The sequence below is a fragment of the Nerophis ophidion genome, linkage group LG04, assembly GCF_033978795.1.
Source record: "Nerophis ophidion isolate RoL-2023_Sa linkage group LG04, RoL_Noph_v1.0, whole genome shotgun sequence".
NCBI lineage: Eukaryota > Metazoa > Chordata > Actinopteri > Syngnathiformes > Syngnathidae > Nerophis > Nerophis ophidion.
This window is the reverse complement of record NC_084614.1, coordinates 73,504,288-73,523,428: the sequence shown is the minus strand read 5'-3', so window position 1 is coordinate 73,523,428 and position 19,141 is coordinate 73,504,288. Positions and strand designations below refer to the sequence as shown.

Here is a 19,141-nt window from a genome sequence, read left to right as displayed (position 1 = left end):
TGAGTTTTTAATTCCAATTTGTTTTTGAATACAATTTTAAAATATTGACTCTAAATTTGATTTATTTTAAACGAAAAAAAAGTTTAATAACATTGTGTTATTATAATAATTATTATTAATAATTTGTATTATTTAGTGTAACTATATTTTTCTTTATCATTATTATTATTATTATTATTATTATATAATTTCAATACATTTTGTTAATTTTTTTCTTTATTATCGTTGATATTATAATCATTAATAAAAATAATGGAATAACAATGCATTATTATGATGATGATGATGATTATTTTATTATTATATTAAATAAATGTTATTTTAGTGACACATTATTGTAACTGAGATAGGCGCCAGTGCTCTCGCGACCCCAAAGGGAATAAGCGGAAGAAAATGGATGGATGGATGGATTATTTATTTATTTATTGTTGTTGGTAATATTATTATTATTAACATTATGTGGTGTTATTATTGTTATCAAATATTTAATAATTTAAGGAAATTGCCTTTTTATTTTAATAATTTTTTTTATAATGTTGCCGTTATTATTACTGCTATAATTATATCATAATTATATTTAATAATTTCAAAAATTGGCCATTTAGTTTCTTCTTTATTATTGTTGGTATTATTGTTAGAATTTTTGGTATTAATATTATTACATTATAATTATATATTTTTATTAGTATTAAATCTAGTTGTATTATTTGTTATCATATATTCAACAGTTTAAAGAAACGGTCTATTAAATAAAAAAAACATTAAAAAAAAATATTTTCGGTGTTATCATTGCTATTATTATCATTTACATCATTATTATCATATAGTGAACTATTTTAAGAAATTGTCTATTTGGTTAAACTTGTCTTTTCAAAAGATGCTTTTCACATTTACGTAGCTTTTGAAAAATATATTTTATTATTTCAAGATATAGCTACAATGTAGGAAGCAGGGATAAATAGCAACTTAGGGTGTGAAAAAGTATATAAAAGTAGCATTTAATTCCAATTTGTTTTTAAATACAATTATAAAATATTGAATCTAGAATTAATTGATCCTAAAATACAAAAAGAAAAAATGTAGCATTGTATTACTACAATTTTTATTATTAATAATTTGTATTATTTAGTTTAACTGTCTTTTTCTTTATCATATTTGGTAATATTATCCATCCATTGTGATAATGTATTATTAGGATTATGATTATATTTGTATTTTATTCAATAAATGTTATTTTAGTTAAACATTTTATTTATTTATTATTGTTGGTAATATTATTATTATTATTATTATTATTATGAAATGTATGTGGTGTTATTATTATTAAATATTTAATAATTTAAGGAACTGCCATTTTAGTTTAATAATTTTTCTTTATTATTTTTGCCGTTATTATTACTGCTATAATTATATCATAATTATATTTAATAATTTCAAAAATTGGCCATTTAGTTTAACTTGTTTCTTCTTTATTATTGTTGGTGTCAAACTTGGGACTTGGACGTGAGTGGTTTTCCCGAGTTGCAAAGCGAATGGAGTGGAAACGGCGTGAAGGTAGAGACATCTTTTTATATTAACACAAACTAAAAACAGGAACAAACAAAAATCACTCACAATGGAGGTACAAAACTTGGCTATGGGTACAAACAAAAACTTGCACAATGGCCGAACTATGAATGACCAAAACGATAACACTCACTGTGACCTAAACAAGGGGCATGGATCATTAGCATGGATAGCAAGGTGGGTAGCAGGTGATGGAGGGTGGGAAGGAGGTGGTTTTGCCAGGACGAACAATAGAAACAGACAGGCTTAAATAATACTGTGGTGTTTAGTTAAAACAGGTGTGAGACATGAGGACAAGGTGAAAACTAATGAGTTGGCATGGTAATAAGACAAACCACGAAGTGCAAAAACTAGAAACAATGGAGTCTTAAGCAAAACAGAACATAACTAATCAAAAACATGAACAGACACGACAGTTGGTATTATTGTAAACATGTGGTATTACAAACTATACTATACATTACCTTTTGCACTATATTAATTTATATTATTATGTGTTGTACTTTTTTGTTTATTATTATTATTTTTATGTCATTGCCTGAAATAAAAAAATAAAAAAAAGAATGAATTATTGTTATAATTGTTGATATTATTAAAATTATTATATTATGATTATATATTTTTCATTATTATATTAAATCCAGTTTTACTATTTGTTTTCATACAATCTATAGTTTCAAGAAAGAATATTAGTAAAAAAAATTGGGGGGTATTATTATTGCTATTATTATCATTAACATCGTCATCATAATATAGTCAACTATTTTAAGAAATTGTCTATTTAGTTGAACTTGTTTTTGCTAAAAATGCTTTTCACATTCACGTAGTTTTTGAAAAATATATTTGAGGTTTTTAGAATTACTTCAAGATATAGTACAATGTAGGAAGCGGGAATAAATAGCAACTTAGGGTGTGAAAAAGTACATAAAAGCAGCGTTAACTACCCTGTACTTTCTTCAGGACACTTCATTAGGTACACCGGCAATAAAGGGGAACATTATCACCAGACCTATGTAAGCGTCAATATATACCTTGATGTTGCAGAAAAAAGACCATATATTTTTTAAACCGATTTCCGAACTCTAAATAGGTGAATTTTGGCTATATTTGCATCCAGCCTTTCCCTTCACCCACATTTAATGCTAAACAAACACTTACCAATCGACGGATTTAAGTTGCTTCAGTGTCACAAAATGCGAACGCCCCGCTCGTTTGGTCTGCACATTTTACCGGCGATGCTAAGGCAGACATGGCACAGAGATGTATGGATATCCTGCAGATGCATTTCCAACGATAAAGTCAACAAAATCACAAAGGTGAGTTTTGTTGGATGTTATTGACTTATGTGCTAATCAGACATATTTGGTCGAGGCATGACTGCCAGCTAATCGATGCTAACATGCTATTTAGGCTAGCTGTATGTACATTTGTAGCTATATTTGCATCCAGCGTTTTCCCTCCACCCACATTTAATGCCAAACAAACACTTACCAATCGACGGATTTAAGTTGCTTCAGTGTCACAAAATGCGAACGCCCCGCTCGTTTGGTCTGCACATTTTACCGGCGATGCTAAGGCAGACATGGCACAGAGATGTATGGATATCCTGCAGATGCATTTCCAACGATAAAGTCAACAAAATCACAAAGGTGAGTTTTGTTGGATGTTATTGACTTATGTGCTAATCAGACATATTTGGTCGAGGCATGACTGCCAGCTAATCGATGCTAACATGCTATTTAGGCTAGCTGTATGTACATTTGTAGCTATATTTGCATCCAGCGTTTTCCCTCCACCCACATTTAATGCCAAACAAACACTTACCAATCGACGGATTTAAGTTGCTTTAGTGTCACAAAATGCGAACGCCCCGCTCGTTTGGTCTGCACATTTTACCGGCGATGCTAAGGCAGACATGGCACAGAGATGTATGGATATCCTGCAGATGCATTTCCAACGATAAAGTCAACAAAATCACAAAGGTGAGTTTTGTTGGATGTTATTGACTTATGTGCTAATCAGACATATTTGGTCGAGGCATGACTGCCAGCTAATCGATGCTAACATGCTATTTAGGCTAGCTGTATGTACATTTGTAGCTATATTTGCATCCAGCGTTTTCCCTCCACCCACATTTAATGCCAAACAAACACTTACCAATCGACAGATTTAAGTTGCTTCAGTGTCACAAAATGCGAACGCCCCGCTCGTTTGGTCTGCACATTTTACCGGCGATGCTAAGGCAGACATGGCACAGAGATGTATGGATATCCTGCAGATGCATTTCCAACGATAAAGTCAACAAAATCACAAAGGTGAGTTTTGTTGGATGTTATTGACTTATGTGCTAATCAGACATATTTGGTCGAGGCATGACTGCCAGCTAATCGATGCTAACATGCTATTTAGGCTAGCTGTATGTACATTTGTAGCTATATTTGCATCCAGCGTTTTTCCTCCACCCACATTTAATGCCAAACAAACACTTACCAATCGACAGATTTAAGTTGCTTCAGTGTCACAAAATGCGAACGCCTCGATCGTTTGGTCTGCACATTTTACCGGCGATGCTAAGACAGACATGGCCGAATAGCGTCAATAGCTATTCGCTCAATAGCTTCAGTTTCTTCTTCAATTTTGTTTTCGCTATCCAACCATCCGTTTCAATACATGCGTAATCTGTTGAATCGCTTAAGTCGCTGAAATCCGAGTCTGAATCCGAGCTAATGTCGCTATAACTTGCTATGCTATCCGCCTGGATAGCATGTATATCACTGGATGACGTCACAGGAAAATGGACGGTGGCTTCACAGATAGCGAAAATCGGGCACTTTAAAGCCTTTTTTCGGGATATTCCACGATGGGTAAAATTTTGAAAAAAACTTCGAAAAATAAAATAAGCCACTGGGAACTGATTTTTATTGGTTTTAACCCTTCTGAAATTGTGATAATGTTCCCCCTTTAAGAAAGGCAGCAATGCAGCTCTTGCGTTGGTACAGGTGTACCTAATGTTGTGTCCAGACCAAAGGTTCTCTCTCTCTCTCTCTCTCTCTCTCTCACCCAGCACGGTGATGTCAGCGTAGGCCTCCTGTGGGGGGTCGGTGTACAGCTGGCACACGTAGCGGCCCTCGTCCGAAAGCGACACGTTGGACAGGGACACCCGCAGCTCGTTGTCGGAGAAGTTGACCAGCTGGAAGCGGGCGTCTTTTAGAGCTGAAGATTTTTTAAAAAAGAGAAAAAAAAAAGGGAGTTTAGTTTAACAAGCATGCATAATAAAAGCCCGGAATTTTCATTATTTTCTTTCATCAGATGAGGAATATTGGCTTTTTTTTTTTTTTTTTTTTTTTTTTTAGTAACACGATCTCTCACTCTGACTTAATTGCACAGATAAGGCTGACTGCAGTCCTCATTTAAATATGCTGCTGTCGCTTCTCTCTTAATGACTTCAGCACTCGCCTCCAGCTCTCCCGCACAAAAATATATGATCAAACTTATTTTGGGGGATTATTCACATTTAATGCCTAATAACCTCAACTCACCTGCTGAGTATGACTTATGTCCAGACACCATAAAGTACACGCATGTCCATGGGACCTCGTTTACATGTCCAGACTTGCTTTACAAAAGAAAAATGTAGGATACTTCTCTTAATTAAATGTATTTATATTATAATTTGATGCTAAACTAAAGTCTTAACAAGCTGCTACGCTTCGTACTGCCTCTGTCAGTACAATACGTCTCTGCAGCGCCCAGCTTTGTCCCACCCACACAACCATCTGATTGGTTACACGCAGAGCGGTAACAGCCAATCAGCAGTGAGTATTCAGAGAGCATGTAGTCAGTGCTCACGTCAGAGGCAGGCAGAGAGGAGAGACAGTGCAGGTTAGCAGAAAGGTGCTAAGCAGGTGAGCATAAGGCAACGGACTCTCCCCAAATTATAATAAACACCTCCCAGTCAACTACTAGTAACATCACTATGAGCCCGTTGACGTTCGAGAAGTATAAGCGGCATCTCAGCTCGCTCGCAGTCTTTGAGGTGAAGGCTAATTAGCTTTTAGCGCAAGGTTAGTGTGACGATTGCGGGGCATCGTGGTGATTCGGGTCGTTCTCTCAGGGATGCAGTCGGGCTCGAACACGGCGTGAAGGTAAGAAATAATTGATTTATTTAACAAATAAAAACTTAGTCCAAACAAACAGAACTACCACGGGAGCTAGAAAAAAACAAAAGCGTTAGCATGGGAGCTAAGGAAATAACAGAAACACATGCACAAGGCACAAAAGGCAAAGCAAAACTACTGGCATGGGAGCTAGAGGAGCAAAGGCTTAGCGCGGGAGCTAGCAAGTGCAGATTTGGAATCGGAATCGAGGATCAAGGTCGTCACTGTTGTGCGAACACAAATTAGGAGGCAAGACTGAATGAACAGAAAAGGCAGGCTTAAATAAAGACAGTAATCAGGAGGCAGGTGCGCATCAAAAACAAGAGGCAGATGAATCTAATGAGTAACTATGGAAACAGAACAAACCGGGAACAAAGGAAGTCAAACACTAACAGAATATAATACAAAAACGAATTAAAACCGGAACGTGATATGATCCGAGCAGCGGGTCACAACAGTTAGCTCATTTTAAGGTGTGTACAAGCGTGCATGCATGTGTGTGTTATGGATAGCAAAGCCAAGTCCGTCTGAGGGAAAGACAAGCATTATTGACCTACAGTTAACAACTAAGTTATTTCACTTGACCTTTTTCTGTGTTGAAGCAGCAAAAAATGACATTATATTAGATGAAGAGTTTCTGTGATGAGGGATGAATAGTCTCTCCTATTGCTATTGTATTGTTTTTTCAGCTATAGCTACATTAATCATTAGCAATGTAGCTGCCCTAGTTTTAAATGGCAGGGTCCCTGCTATCACATGTTGATAAAAATATAACATTTAGATAATAAAAATCAACTACCGAGCTTCCCAAATGCTGTAATAAATTACGCATGATGAGTTGAGCATATGTCAGCATGTGGTCCCACGTTTAACTCTTTATTTCAAACGCTTATTTACAGTAATTCATTAGTTTGACTTAGTAAGTCAATATTAACTAAGTCAAAATAATCACATTCTTATTATCTCAAGTAACTAAGACTGAAAAAATATCTAGATATATTTCGTATTGTGCTATTCAGCATACGGAGCGGAAAACACGACCAAAAATTGTAGGCCTCTTCACGCAACGAAGCCGGCCTACTTCACCACAGTCTGTAGTCTCTTGCCCCCCAGGCGGCAATGAGATGGAGACGTGATGGTGGCATCCACCTGGCAACGCTCCCTTCCCCCTGTAGAGACACCACCTCAACTAACAAATATTCTGGGGGAAACACTGTATATCTATCTATCTATCTATCTATCTATCTATCTGGACCGCATTTCTGTTTTTTGGGAGCTATCGCATAAAGGCTATACAAAGATCTTCCATACCAGAAAAGCACTGCTGTTTTTAGGACGCTGCTAAGAAAATAACACTAGTCAAATATCCTCTATAGTGGACGAACTCTCTTGATTAAGCTTCTTTTCTACCACAAATGTGCTTGACCAAGATCCTTTATATAACAGGCGCGCATTGCTGTCTTTTGGGAGCTACCACATAGAAGCTATACAAAGATCCTCTATACCAGAAAAGCACTGCTGTTTTTAGGACGCTGCTAAGAAAAAAACACTAGTCAAAGATCCTCTATAGTGGAGGAACCCTCTTGATTCAGCTTGTTTTCCACCACAAATGTGCTTGACCAAGATCCTTTATATAACAGGCGCGCATTGCTATTTTTGGGAGCTACCACAAAAAGGCTATACAAAGATCCTATACATCTGCTGTTTTCAGGAACCTGCTAAGAAAAAAAAATAGTCAAAGATCCTCTATGGAAGAAGAGCCCTCTTGTTTTAGCTTGGTTTTTTTTACCACAGAAGCGCTTGACCAAAATCCTTTAACAGGAGCGCACTGTTGTTTTTTTACAATCTGCCACAAAAACACGTCACAAGATGAGCACTCTGCTGTTTTTATGGATCAAGCACGAAAACCCTAGTCAAATATATTGTACAAAAGATCCTCTATACCAGAAATGTTGCTTTTAAGAACCTGCTAAGAATTTTTTTTTTGTCAAAGATCCTCTATGGAAAAAGGAGCCCTCTCTTTTTAGCTTGTTTTTGATTACAAAAGTGCCTGACTGAGATCCTTTATGTACCAGGACCACATTGCTCTTTTAAGAACCTGCTAAGAAAAAACAACTGTCAAAGATCTTCTATAGAAAAGAAGTCCTCCTCTGTTTGGGTTTGTTTTCTACCATAACAAAGCTTTACTGAGATCCTTTATAAAACAGGAGCACACTGCTGTTTTTGGGAGCTACCACAAAAATGCTATACAAAGATCCTATATCAGAAATGAACTGCTGTTTTCAGGAACCTGCTAGTCAAAGATCCTCTATAGTGGACGAACCCTCTTAATTCAGCTTGTTTTCTACCACAAATGTGCTTGACCAAGATTTTTTTATATAACAGGAGCACGTTTTTGGGAGCTACCACATCAAGGCTATACAAAGATCCTCTATGCCAGAAAAGCACAGTTGTTTTTAGGACGTTGCTAAGAAAAAACACACTACTCAAAGATCCTCTATAGTGAAGGAACCCTCTTGATTCAGCTTCTTTTCTACCACAAATGTGCTTGACCAAGATCCTTTATATAACAGGCGCGCATTGCTGTCTTTTGGGAGCTACCACATCAAGGCTATACAAAGATCCTCTATACCAGAAAAGCACCGCTGTTTTTAGGAAGCTGCTAAGAAAAAACACTAGTCAAAGATCCACTATAGTGACGGAACCTTCTTGAGTCAGCTTGTTTTCTACCACAAATGTGCTTGACCAAGATCCTTTACATAACAGGAGCGCATTGCTCTTTTTAAGAACCTGTTAAGAAAAAATACCAGTCAAAGATCCTCTATAGCAGAGAAGTCCTCTGCTGTTTGGGCTTGTTTTCTACCACGACAATGCTCAACTAAGATCCTTTATAAAACAGGAGACCACTCCTGTTTTTGGGAGCTACAACATAAAAGCTATACAAAGATCCTCTATACCAGAAAAGCACTGCTGTTTTTAGGAAGCTGCTAACAAAAAACACTAGTCAAAGATTCACTATAGTGGCGGAACCTTCTTGAGTCAGCTTGTATTGTACCACAAATGTGCTTGACCAAGATCCTTTATATAACAGGGGCGCATTGCTCTTTTAAAAAACCTGCTAAGAAAAAAACACCAGTCAAAGATCCTCTATAGAAGATGCTGTTTGGGCTTGTTTTCTACCACAACAATGCTCAACTAAGATCCTTTATAAAACAGGAGACCACTCCTGTTTTTGGGAGCTACAACATAAAAGCTATACAAAGATCCTCTACACAAGAAAAGCACTGCTGTTTTTAGGACGGTGCTAAGAAAAAACACACTAGTCAAAGATCCTCTATAGTGAAGGAACCCTCTTGATTCAGCTTCTTTTCTACCACAAATGTGCTTGACCAAGATCCTGTATATAACAGGCGAGCATTGCTGTTTTTTGGGAGCTACCACATACAAGATATACAAAGATCCTCTATATCAGAAAAGCACTGCTGTATTTAGGACGCTGCTAACAAAAAACACTAGTCAAAGATTCACTATAGTGGCGGAACCTTCTTGAGTCAGCTTGTTTTCTACCACAAATGTGCTTGACCAAGATCCTTTATATAACAGGAGCGCATTGCTCTTTTTAAGAACCTGCTAAGAAAAAAATACCAGTCAAAGATCCTCTATAGAGGAGAAGTCCTCTGCTCTTTGGGCTTGTTTTCTACCACAACAATGCTCAACTCAGATCCTTTATAAAACAGGAGACCACTCCTGTTTTTGGGAGCTACAACATAAAAGCTATACAAAGATCCTCTATACCAGAAAAGCACCGCTGTTTTTAGGAAGCTGCTAACAAAAAACACTAGTCAAAGATCCACTATAATGGCGGAACCTTCTTGAGTCAGCTTGTATTCTACCACAAATGTGCTTGACCAAGATCCTTTTTATAACAGGAGCGCATTGCTCTTTTTAAGAACCTGCTAAGAAAAAAATACCAGTCAAAGATCCTCTATAGCAGAGAAGTCCTCTGCTCTTTGGGCTTGTTTTCTACCACAACAATGCTCAACTAAGATCTTTAATAAAACCGGAGCACACTGCTTTTTTGGGGAGATACAACTTAAAAGCTATACAAAGATCCTCTATACCAGAAAACCACTGCCGTTTTTAGGACGGTGCTAAGAAAAAACACTAGTCAAAGATCCACTATAGTGGCGGAACCTTCTTGAGTCAGCTTGTATTCTACCACAAATGTGCTTGACCAAGATCCTGTATATAACAGGAGTGCATTGCTCTTTTAAAAAACCTGCTAAGAAAAAAACACCAGTCAAAGATCCTCTATAGGAGATGCTGTTTGGGCATGTTTTCTACCAAAACAATGCTCAACTAAGATCTTTTATAAAACCGGAGCACACTGCTTTTTTTGGGAGCTACAACATAAAAGCTATACAAAGATCCTCTATACCAGAAAACCACTGCCGTTTTTAGGACGCTGCTAAAAAAACACACTAGTCAAAGATCCTCTATAGTGGAGTAACTCTCTGGATTCAGCTTGTTTTCCACAACAAAAGTGCTTGACCAAGATCCTTTATATAACAGGAGCGTATTGCTCTTTTTAAGAACCAGCTAAGAAAAAAAATACCAGTCAAAGATCCTCTATAGCAGAGAAGTCCTCTGCTGTTTGGGCTTGTTTTCTACCACGACAATGCTCAACTAAGATCTTTAATAAAACCGGAGCACACTGCTTTTTTGGGGAGATACAAAATAAAAGCTATACAAAGATCCTCTATACCAGAAAACCACTGCCGTTTTTAGGACGCTGCTAAGAAAAAACACTAGTCAAAGATCCACTATAGTGGCGGAACCTTCTTGAGTCAGCTTGTATTCTACCACAAATGTGCTTGACCAAGATCCTGTATATAATAGGAGTGCATTGCTCTTTTAAAAAACCTGCTAATAAAAAAACACCAGTCAAAGATCCTCTATAGAGGATGCTGTTTGGGCTTGTTTTCTACCAAAACAATGCTCAACTAAGATCTTTTATAAAACCGGAGCACACTGCTTTTTTTGGGAGATACAACATAAAAGCTATACAAAGATCCACTATACCAGAAAACCACTGCCGTTTTTAGGACGCTGCTAAAAAAACCACACTAGTCAAAGATCCTCTATAGTGGAGGAACCCTCTGGATTCAGCTTGTTTTCCACAACAAGTGTGCTTGACCAAGATCCTTTATATAACAGGAGCGCATTGCTCTTTTTAAGAACCTGCTAAGAAAAAAATACCAGTCAAAGATCCTCTATAGAAGAGAAGTCCTCTGCTCTTTGGGCTTGTTTTCTACCACAACAATGCTCAAATAAGATCTTTAATAAAACCGGAGCACACTGCTTCTTTTGGGAGATACAACATAAAAGCTATACAAAGATCCTCTATACCAGAAAAGCACTGCCGTTTTTAGGAAGCTGCTAACAAAAAACACTAGTCAAAGATCCACTATAGAAGATGCTGTTTGGGCTTGTTTTCTACCAAAACAATGCTCAACTAAGATCTTTTATAAAACCGGAGCAGACTGCTTTTTTTGGGAGCTACAACATAAAAGCTATACAAAGATCCTCTATACCAGAAAACCACTGCCGTTTTTAGGACGCTGCTAAAAAAACACACTAGTCAAAGATCCTCTATAGTGGAGTAACTCTCTGGATTCAGCTTGTTTTCCACAACGAATGTGCTTGACCAAGATCCTTTATATAACAGGAGCGCATTGCTCTTTTTAAGAACCTACTAAGAAAAAAATACCAGTCAAAGATCCTCTATAGAAGAGAAGTCCTCTGCTCTTTGGGCTTGTTTTCTACCACAACAATGCTCAACTAAGATCTTTAATAAAACCGGAGCACACTGCTTTTTTGGGGAGATACAACATAAAAGCTATACAAAGATCCTCTATACCAGAAAACCACTGCCATTTTTAGGACGGTGCTAAGAAAAAACACTAGTCAAAGATCCACTATAGTGGCGGAACCTTCTTGAGTCAGCTTGTATTCTACCACAAATGTGCTTGACCAAGATCCTGTATATAACAGGAGCGCATTGCTCTTTGATAAAACCTGCTAAGAAAAAAACACCAGTCAAAGATCCTCTATAGAAGATGCTGTTTGGGCTTGTTTTCTACCACAACAATGCTCAACTAAGATCTTTTGTAAAACCGGAGCACACTGCTTTTTTTGGGAGATACAACATAAAGGCTATACAAAGATCCTCTATACCGGAAAACCACTGCCGTTTTTAGGACGCTGCTAAGAAAAAACACACTAGTCAAAGATCCTCTATAGTGGAGGAACCCTCTGGATTCAGCTTGTTTTCCACCACAATTTTGCTTGACCAAGATCCTTTATATAACAGGAGCACATTGCTGTTTTTGGGAGCTTCTACATCAAAGCTATACAAAGATCCTCTATACCAGAAAAGCACCACTGTTTTTAGGAAGCTGCTTGGAAAAAAAAAAGTATTCAAAGATCCTCTACTATAGAAGCGTTTTTAATGTTGTGTAGTTTTATTTACGACCCCTAGAGTCGCACACAAGCAGCTTCCTGTCTTGCGCGAGGAGAACATTTGTCATTTATTGTCGGCGGTCTTCGCTTCAAGAGCGTCGCGTCGTCAAAATGGCTTCAGAGGCACCGGAGGAGAACGCCAATGCGTCAGCCTTGCGAGTCAAGGCGGGATGAAGGTGATGTAACGGCAAACAGGCCGCACGGACATCAAACCGAATAAAACAGCAATAATGAAGCGCATGTTTGAACGTGGATCCCTTCATCCTCAACTTGGTTTGCTGGCTGACCTGACTGAGCGCGCTCAGTGACACGGCGTGGTCATCATGAAAGGCCGTCCGTCGGATAAAACTCAACCCTGACTGACAGCCGCGCTCGCTGACCGGCACGAATCACCCGTCAGAACGGTAATAAGTGAAGCTGGGACCTCTGAAAAAGCTAAAAAAATACCAGTGACGTTGGCAGAAACAGAATACAATGAGTTTCAAATCCTTTTCAGCCTATATTCAATTGACAGCATGTAAATGATATCACCACATGGGCTCAGGAATACTTCCGAAAACCACTGTCAGTAACTACAGTCGGTCGCTACATCTCTAAGCGCAAGTTGAGAGTCTGCGATGCAAAGCGAAAGGCATTTATCAACAACACCCAGAAAAAACGCCGGCTTCGCTGGGCCCTGATCTCATCTACGAAGGATTGATGCGAAGTGGAAACGTTTTCTGTGGTCTTACGAGTCCACATTTTAAATTGTTTTTGGAAACTGTGGACGTCGAAGAGGAAAACAACTATCCGGATTGATCCAGGCACAAAGATCAAAAGCCAGCATCTGTGATGGTATGGGGGTGTATTAGTGCCCAAGGCATGGGTAACTTACACATCTGTGAAGGCACCATTAATGCTGAAAGGTACATACAGGTTTTGGAGCAACATATGTTGCCACCCAAGCAACGTTATCATGGATTGACAGTGTGTATAGGATATCACCACATGGCCTCAGGAACACTTCCGAAAACCACGGTCAGTAACTACAGTCGGTCGCTACATCTCTAATCGCAAGTTGAAAGTCTACGATGCAAAGCGAAAGGCATTTATCAACAACACCCAGAAAAAACGCCGGCTTCGCTGGGCCCTGATCTCATCTACGAAGGATTGATGCAAAGTGGAAACGTTTTCTGTGGTCTGACGAGTCCACATTTTAAATTGTTTTTGGAAACTGTGGACGTCAAAGAGGAAAAGAACCATCCGGATTGTTATAGGCGTAAGTTGAAAAGCCAGCATCTGTGATGGTATGGGGGTGTATTAGTGCCCAAGGCATGGGTAACTTACACATTTGTGAAGGCACCATTAATGCTGAAAGGTACATACAGGTTTTGGAGCAACATATGTTGTCATCCAAGCAACGTTATCATGGACGCCCCTGCTTATTTCAGCAAGACAATGCCAAGCCACGTGTTACAACTGTGTGGCTTCATAGTAAAAGAGTGCGGGTACTAGACTGGCCTGCATGTAGTCCACACCTGTCTCCCATTGAAAATGTGTCACATTATGAAGCCTGAAATTCTACAATGGAGACCTCGGACTGTTGAACAACTTAAGCTGTACATCAAGCAAGAATGGGAAAGAATTCCACCTGAAAAGCTTCGAAAATTGCTCTCCTCAGTTCCCAAAACGCTTACTGAGTGTTGTTAAAAGGAAAGGCCATGTAACACAGTGGTAAAAATGCCCCTGTGCCAACGTTTTTGCAATGTGTTGCTGCCATTAAATCCTAAATTAATGAATATTTGCAAAATAAGTTCGAAAACATGAAATATATTTTCTTTGCAGTCTTCAATTGAATATAAGTTGAAAATGATTTGAAAATCATTGTATTCCAACTTGACTGGTTTTGGGTTTTGCATATTTGTTTAAAACAACATGCTTCAAAATATCTTGGATCTGCAACAGAAACATGTTGATGTTTTTTCTTTTCTTTCTGGGACCAATCCATGATTGTTAGGTGAAAACGTACATAACCGTAAACTAAACTCCGGACAATAAGCCGCTAATTTTTCCCCTGCGGCTAATAAGATGTAGCGACTAATTTATGAATTATTTACCTCGCTAATGCCCGGAATATTTTGTGAAAATAGCTCTACTAATATCTTATATATAAAAAGTGTTAGGCTTTCCCCTGACAGTTTGTTTGTGTTTTAGTTTTTCCTCTGTGTGTTTAGTATTTCCTGTCCTTAGTTCCTGTCAGCACTCTTATTTTGGTTCAGCTTCCTGTTTGTCTCCCTGAGTGCTTTGTTTCCCCTCAGCTGCGGCTGATTGGCACCTGGCCACACCTGGTGTCAATCAGCCAACTCCTAGTTGTACCTGCTTTGTCTTCCAGTCAGTGCTGGATTATTGATTTCTCGATGTCACTTCTTGTCGCTCTTGTCATGTATTATCGCTCCTGTCGTGTCTTTTCAGCGTAGCGGTAAACTATATTCGTTTGACGTTTGTAGCTTATTGTTTTTTGTCCCCTGCTTCCAGTTTGTTCTTTCATTTTACAAGTACAACTTCTGTTTTCCTGCTCGCTACCCGCTAGCTTCCACGCTAGGCCCCTTTTTGTTTTTGCTAGCTTCCATGCTAAGTCCCCTGTTTTTTGTAGCTCCCATCTCTGCATCTTGGCGTTCGTCACAAACTAACTCTGACAAAAAGGAGCACACTGCTGTTTTTAGGTAAAAAACATAGCACACAGTATATAACGTGCCGCCTATGGTTCGGAAAATACGGTAATGAATTAAAATGCTAACATAAAACAGTACAGTAAAATAACTTCCACCATTTTACTGCTGTTTTACTGCCACGTTACAGGCCCCTTCTGGAAACAATAGGGTATGTAAATAAACTTTGTGGATGGGGCGTGGCCTGCGGCGGAACAGGGTGTTGCCAACACCGGCCTCGAAGACAGCGATAGATGGCCCAGGTGGACTTGTTATTTAATCGCTATTATTATCGCCTTTATTAGCAGCAGCCGTGATGAGACGAGTAGTTGGAGTTGGAGGTGCTGCTGGGCAGATGTAGGAAAGACTTGTTGCTGGGAAGCAAAAGGCTCGCATTGTGAGAACAAAATAAAACAATGTTATACCCTGAATTCCGGGCAGTGTGTGGTGGTCTGAATAACCCACTGGAGGGCAACCTCTACAAAATATTTCTGTGTAAACCACTATTTTTCACAACATACATACATACATACATACATACATATATAAAGCCACCTATAGTCTGGAAAATATGGTATTGAACTTAAATGCTAACATAAAACATTACAATAAAATAACTTCCACCATTTTACCGCCGTTTTACTGCCGCGTTACAGGCACTGTTTGGAACCAAAAGGGTATGTAAGTAAACATCTACAAAATATTTCTGTGTACACAAACTAATTTTTATAATGTACATACAGAATCTGCGGCTAATATATGGAATTTAGCGGTTGCTGCCTGTATCCTGGTGCACTCTATAGTCTGGAAAATACGGTAATTAACTAAAATGCTAGCATAAAATGTTTCAGTAGCATGCTAATGCAGAGTGGCACTTTCCACCATTTTACTGCCGTTTTTAACTACCACGTGCGTTACAGGCACCGTTTGGAAACAATAAGGTATATAAATAAACTTTGTAGAGAGAGGCGTGGCCTGCTGCGGAACAGGGTGTTGCCAGCACCGGCCTGGAAGACAGCTACAGGTGCGTAGATGGCCCAGGTGGGCCTTGTTATCTAATCACCTGTCGCCTTTATTAGCAGCAGCCGTGATGAGACGAGTAGTTGGAGTCGGAGGTGCTGCTGGGCAGACACAAAAAAGACTTGTTGCTAGGAAGCAAAAGGCTCGCACCGTGAGAACAAAATAAAACAGTGTGATACCCTGAATTTCCTGGCAGTGTGTGGCGGTCTGAAGAACCCACTAGAGGGTAACCTCTACAAACTTCTACAAAATATTTCTGTGTAAACTTCTATTTTTCACAAGGTGTAGAAATATATCTGCGGCTAATATATGGAATTTAGTGAGTGCCGCCTATACCCCGGTGCGCTCTATAGTCCGGAAAATACAATAACGAGCTAAAATACTAACATAAAACGTTAAAGTAAAATAACTCCCACCATTTTACTTCCGTTTTACTGCCGCGTTACAGGCACCGTTTGGAAACAATATGGTATGTAAACAAACATCCATCCATCCATTTTCTACCGCGTATTCCCTTTTGGGGTCGCGGGGGGCGCTGGCGCCTATCTCAGCTACAATCGGGCGGAAGGCGGGGTACACCCTGGACAAGTCGCCACCTCATCGCAGGGCCAACACAGACCGACAGACAGCATTCACACACACTAGGGCCATCTACAACATATTTCTGTGTAAACAGACAAATTGTCACAACATAGACATTTGCGGCTAATATATGGAATATAAAGTATTTTATTGATCCCTGGGGGAAATTCAGCACCACAGTTCGCTTACAATAGACAATAATAATAATAAATAATATAAAACATATATTATATATATGTAAAATATATAACATATGAATAATATAAATATATTCTTCATACATTCATATATATATTAAATTTACTGCCACGCCCGTTACAGGCACCGTTTGGAAACAATAGGGTATGTAAATAAACTTTGTGGAGGGGGCCGTGGCCTGCGGGCCTGCCGCGGAACAGGGTGTTGCCAGCAACGGCCTCGTAGACAGCGACAGGTGCATAGATGGCCCAGGTGGGCCTTGCTATCTAATCACCTGTCGCCTTTATTAGCAGCAGCCTCGAATATATATAGAACGGCGCTTTCCACCATTTTTAGCAAACTGCATTGCAAAATTATGACCCCAACCCTCTTTCCCATACCTGAGATCCACCCAGGATTGGGGCCATATGACTCGCTTCTTTACTGTACATAATCTTTCAAGATGGGGGTTCTCATACGAGGGAAAATACATCCACCTCGTTCTTCACTCTTTGACCATTAAAATTCCAAAAAAAAAAAAAAAACCGGGACAAAGCCATTAAAACTTGACGGAAACATTTGGTCCTTGCCAATCAGATTTAATCCATTCGACAAAAGGCCTTCCTCCCCAAATCTCCTAATCCTTTTACGTGTCACTTCTAAATGAGCACGAGGGGAATAAACACACAGGTTGGCAAAAATAAAATAAAGTCCCCAAAGTGAGGAGTGGGGTCAAAGATATCCAAGGACATGCTGATGGTCTCCCAGCAGGGTCGGACGCGGCGGTGACGTGAAAGGTGAACGCCAGGCGGACATTTCTATTACCGATGTGTCACCGCGGCAAGCATCACTCCTCTTTCGGAGGATGTGGGACTTTTCAAAAAACTAGGGCGACCTTTAGTCCCGTGCTATTTATCGCCCCCCCGTCTTCACTTAATAACGGCGAGGAAGGGCGGCGAGGGCGCCTGGGAAAAGTGTTCTGATAAGGAGACGTCTGCCCAAACTGGTGAAGGCTCGAACTCGCTTGATGTGATGTTGGCGGTTTTTTGGTTTTGGGAGCGTGTTCTTCTTCTGTGTACTCAGCACAAACAGTAAAATATGCTTGTTTTTTTGTTAAATTTAAATTTTTTAATTTTTTTTTTAACCCGTTCTTCCGGATCACCAGCATGAGAGGCCAGCACGCCGACTACTGAGCTAAAAGCCTGCGTTGGCCTCCCTCACACAAGGCAAACCACGTCGGGTTTACGACTAGTCGTCATGAGAGTGCTTTCAAATGGACTTCGCTTTGATCGCGGGAACATGTTTTAAGAGCCCCGCTTAGGAAACTTTCAGTTTCGGTGGATTTTTGGCTGCCCCGGTGGAGCAAAGCGGTAGTGTTTTGCCAGAATGAAGACTAGCGCACATACTTGCCGGGAGACTCCCGAAATTCAGCGCCTCTCCCGAAAACTTCCCGGGACAAATTTTCTCCTGAAAATCTCCCGAAATTCAGACAGAACAGGAGGCCACGCCCCCTCCAGCTCCATGCGGACCTGAGTGTGGACAGCCTGTTTTCACGTCCGCTTTCCCACAACATAAACAGCGTGTCTTCCCAATGACATTATAACTGTAGAATGATCGAGGGCGAGTTCTTGGTTTCTTACGTGGGTTTATTTTTAGACAGTTTCATTAACGTCCTCCCAGCGCTGTAACAACACACAACAACAGCAGTCACGTTTTCGTCTACCGTGAAGCAGTTCGTCAGCCGTAAACAGCAATGTTGTGACACTCTTAAACAGGATAATACTGCCCTCTACTGTACATGCATATGTGACAATAACATATAAGGCTTTTAGAGAGTGCAGTGCACAACTGCACACACAACAGGAAGACAAAGATGGAAGATTCCAGACTCTAGTGCATTTGATGAAAGCCCTTTTGTGCAATGCATCATCAGAGAGGGTGTTCAGCATGGTTAGAAAAATAGTGACAGAGGATAGAACAAGGATGGACGATTCAACCCTTAACTCAACAATGAGTAGATGAGTGTTGTGTGTGTATATGTGTAAATAAAAGAAAAATGAAATTCAAGTATTTATATATATGTATATATATATATATATAATAAAATAAAAATATATGTATATATACATATATAGCTAGAATTCACTGAAAGTCAAGTATTTCCTACACACATACATATATATATATATATATATATATATATATACATATGTGTATATATATATATATATATATATATATATATATATATATATACATATATATATACATATATATATACATATACATATATATACATATATATATGTATATATTTTTATATATACATATACATATATATATATACATACATACATACATATATATATATATATATATATATACATATACACATATACATATATATATATACATACATACATATACACA

General features: G+C 38.8%; 1 protein-coding gene across 5 annotated transcripts in view; it reads right to left on the bottom strand.

Annotated features, from left to right (window-relative positions):
• Positions 1 to 19,141, bottom strand: part of cadm1a (cell adhesion molecule 1a) — a 968,224-nt gene that overhangs the window by 190,408 nt on the left and 758,675 nt on the right. For all 5 annotated transcript variants that reach the window (XM_061898993.1, XM_061898992.1, XM_061898988.1 and 2 more), the window contains exon 4: positions 4,627 to 4,779. In XM_061898993.1, coding sequence (XP_061754977.1) covers positions 4,627 to 4,779 — 153 coding nt within the window. The remainder of the gene's footprint in view (positions 1 to 4,626; positions 4,780 to 19,141) is intronic.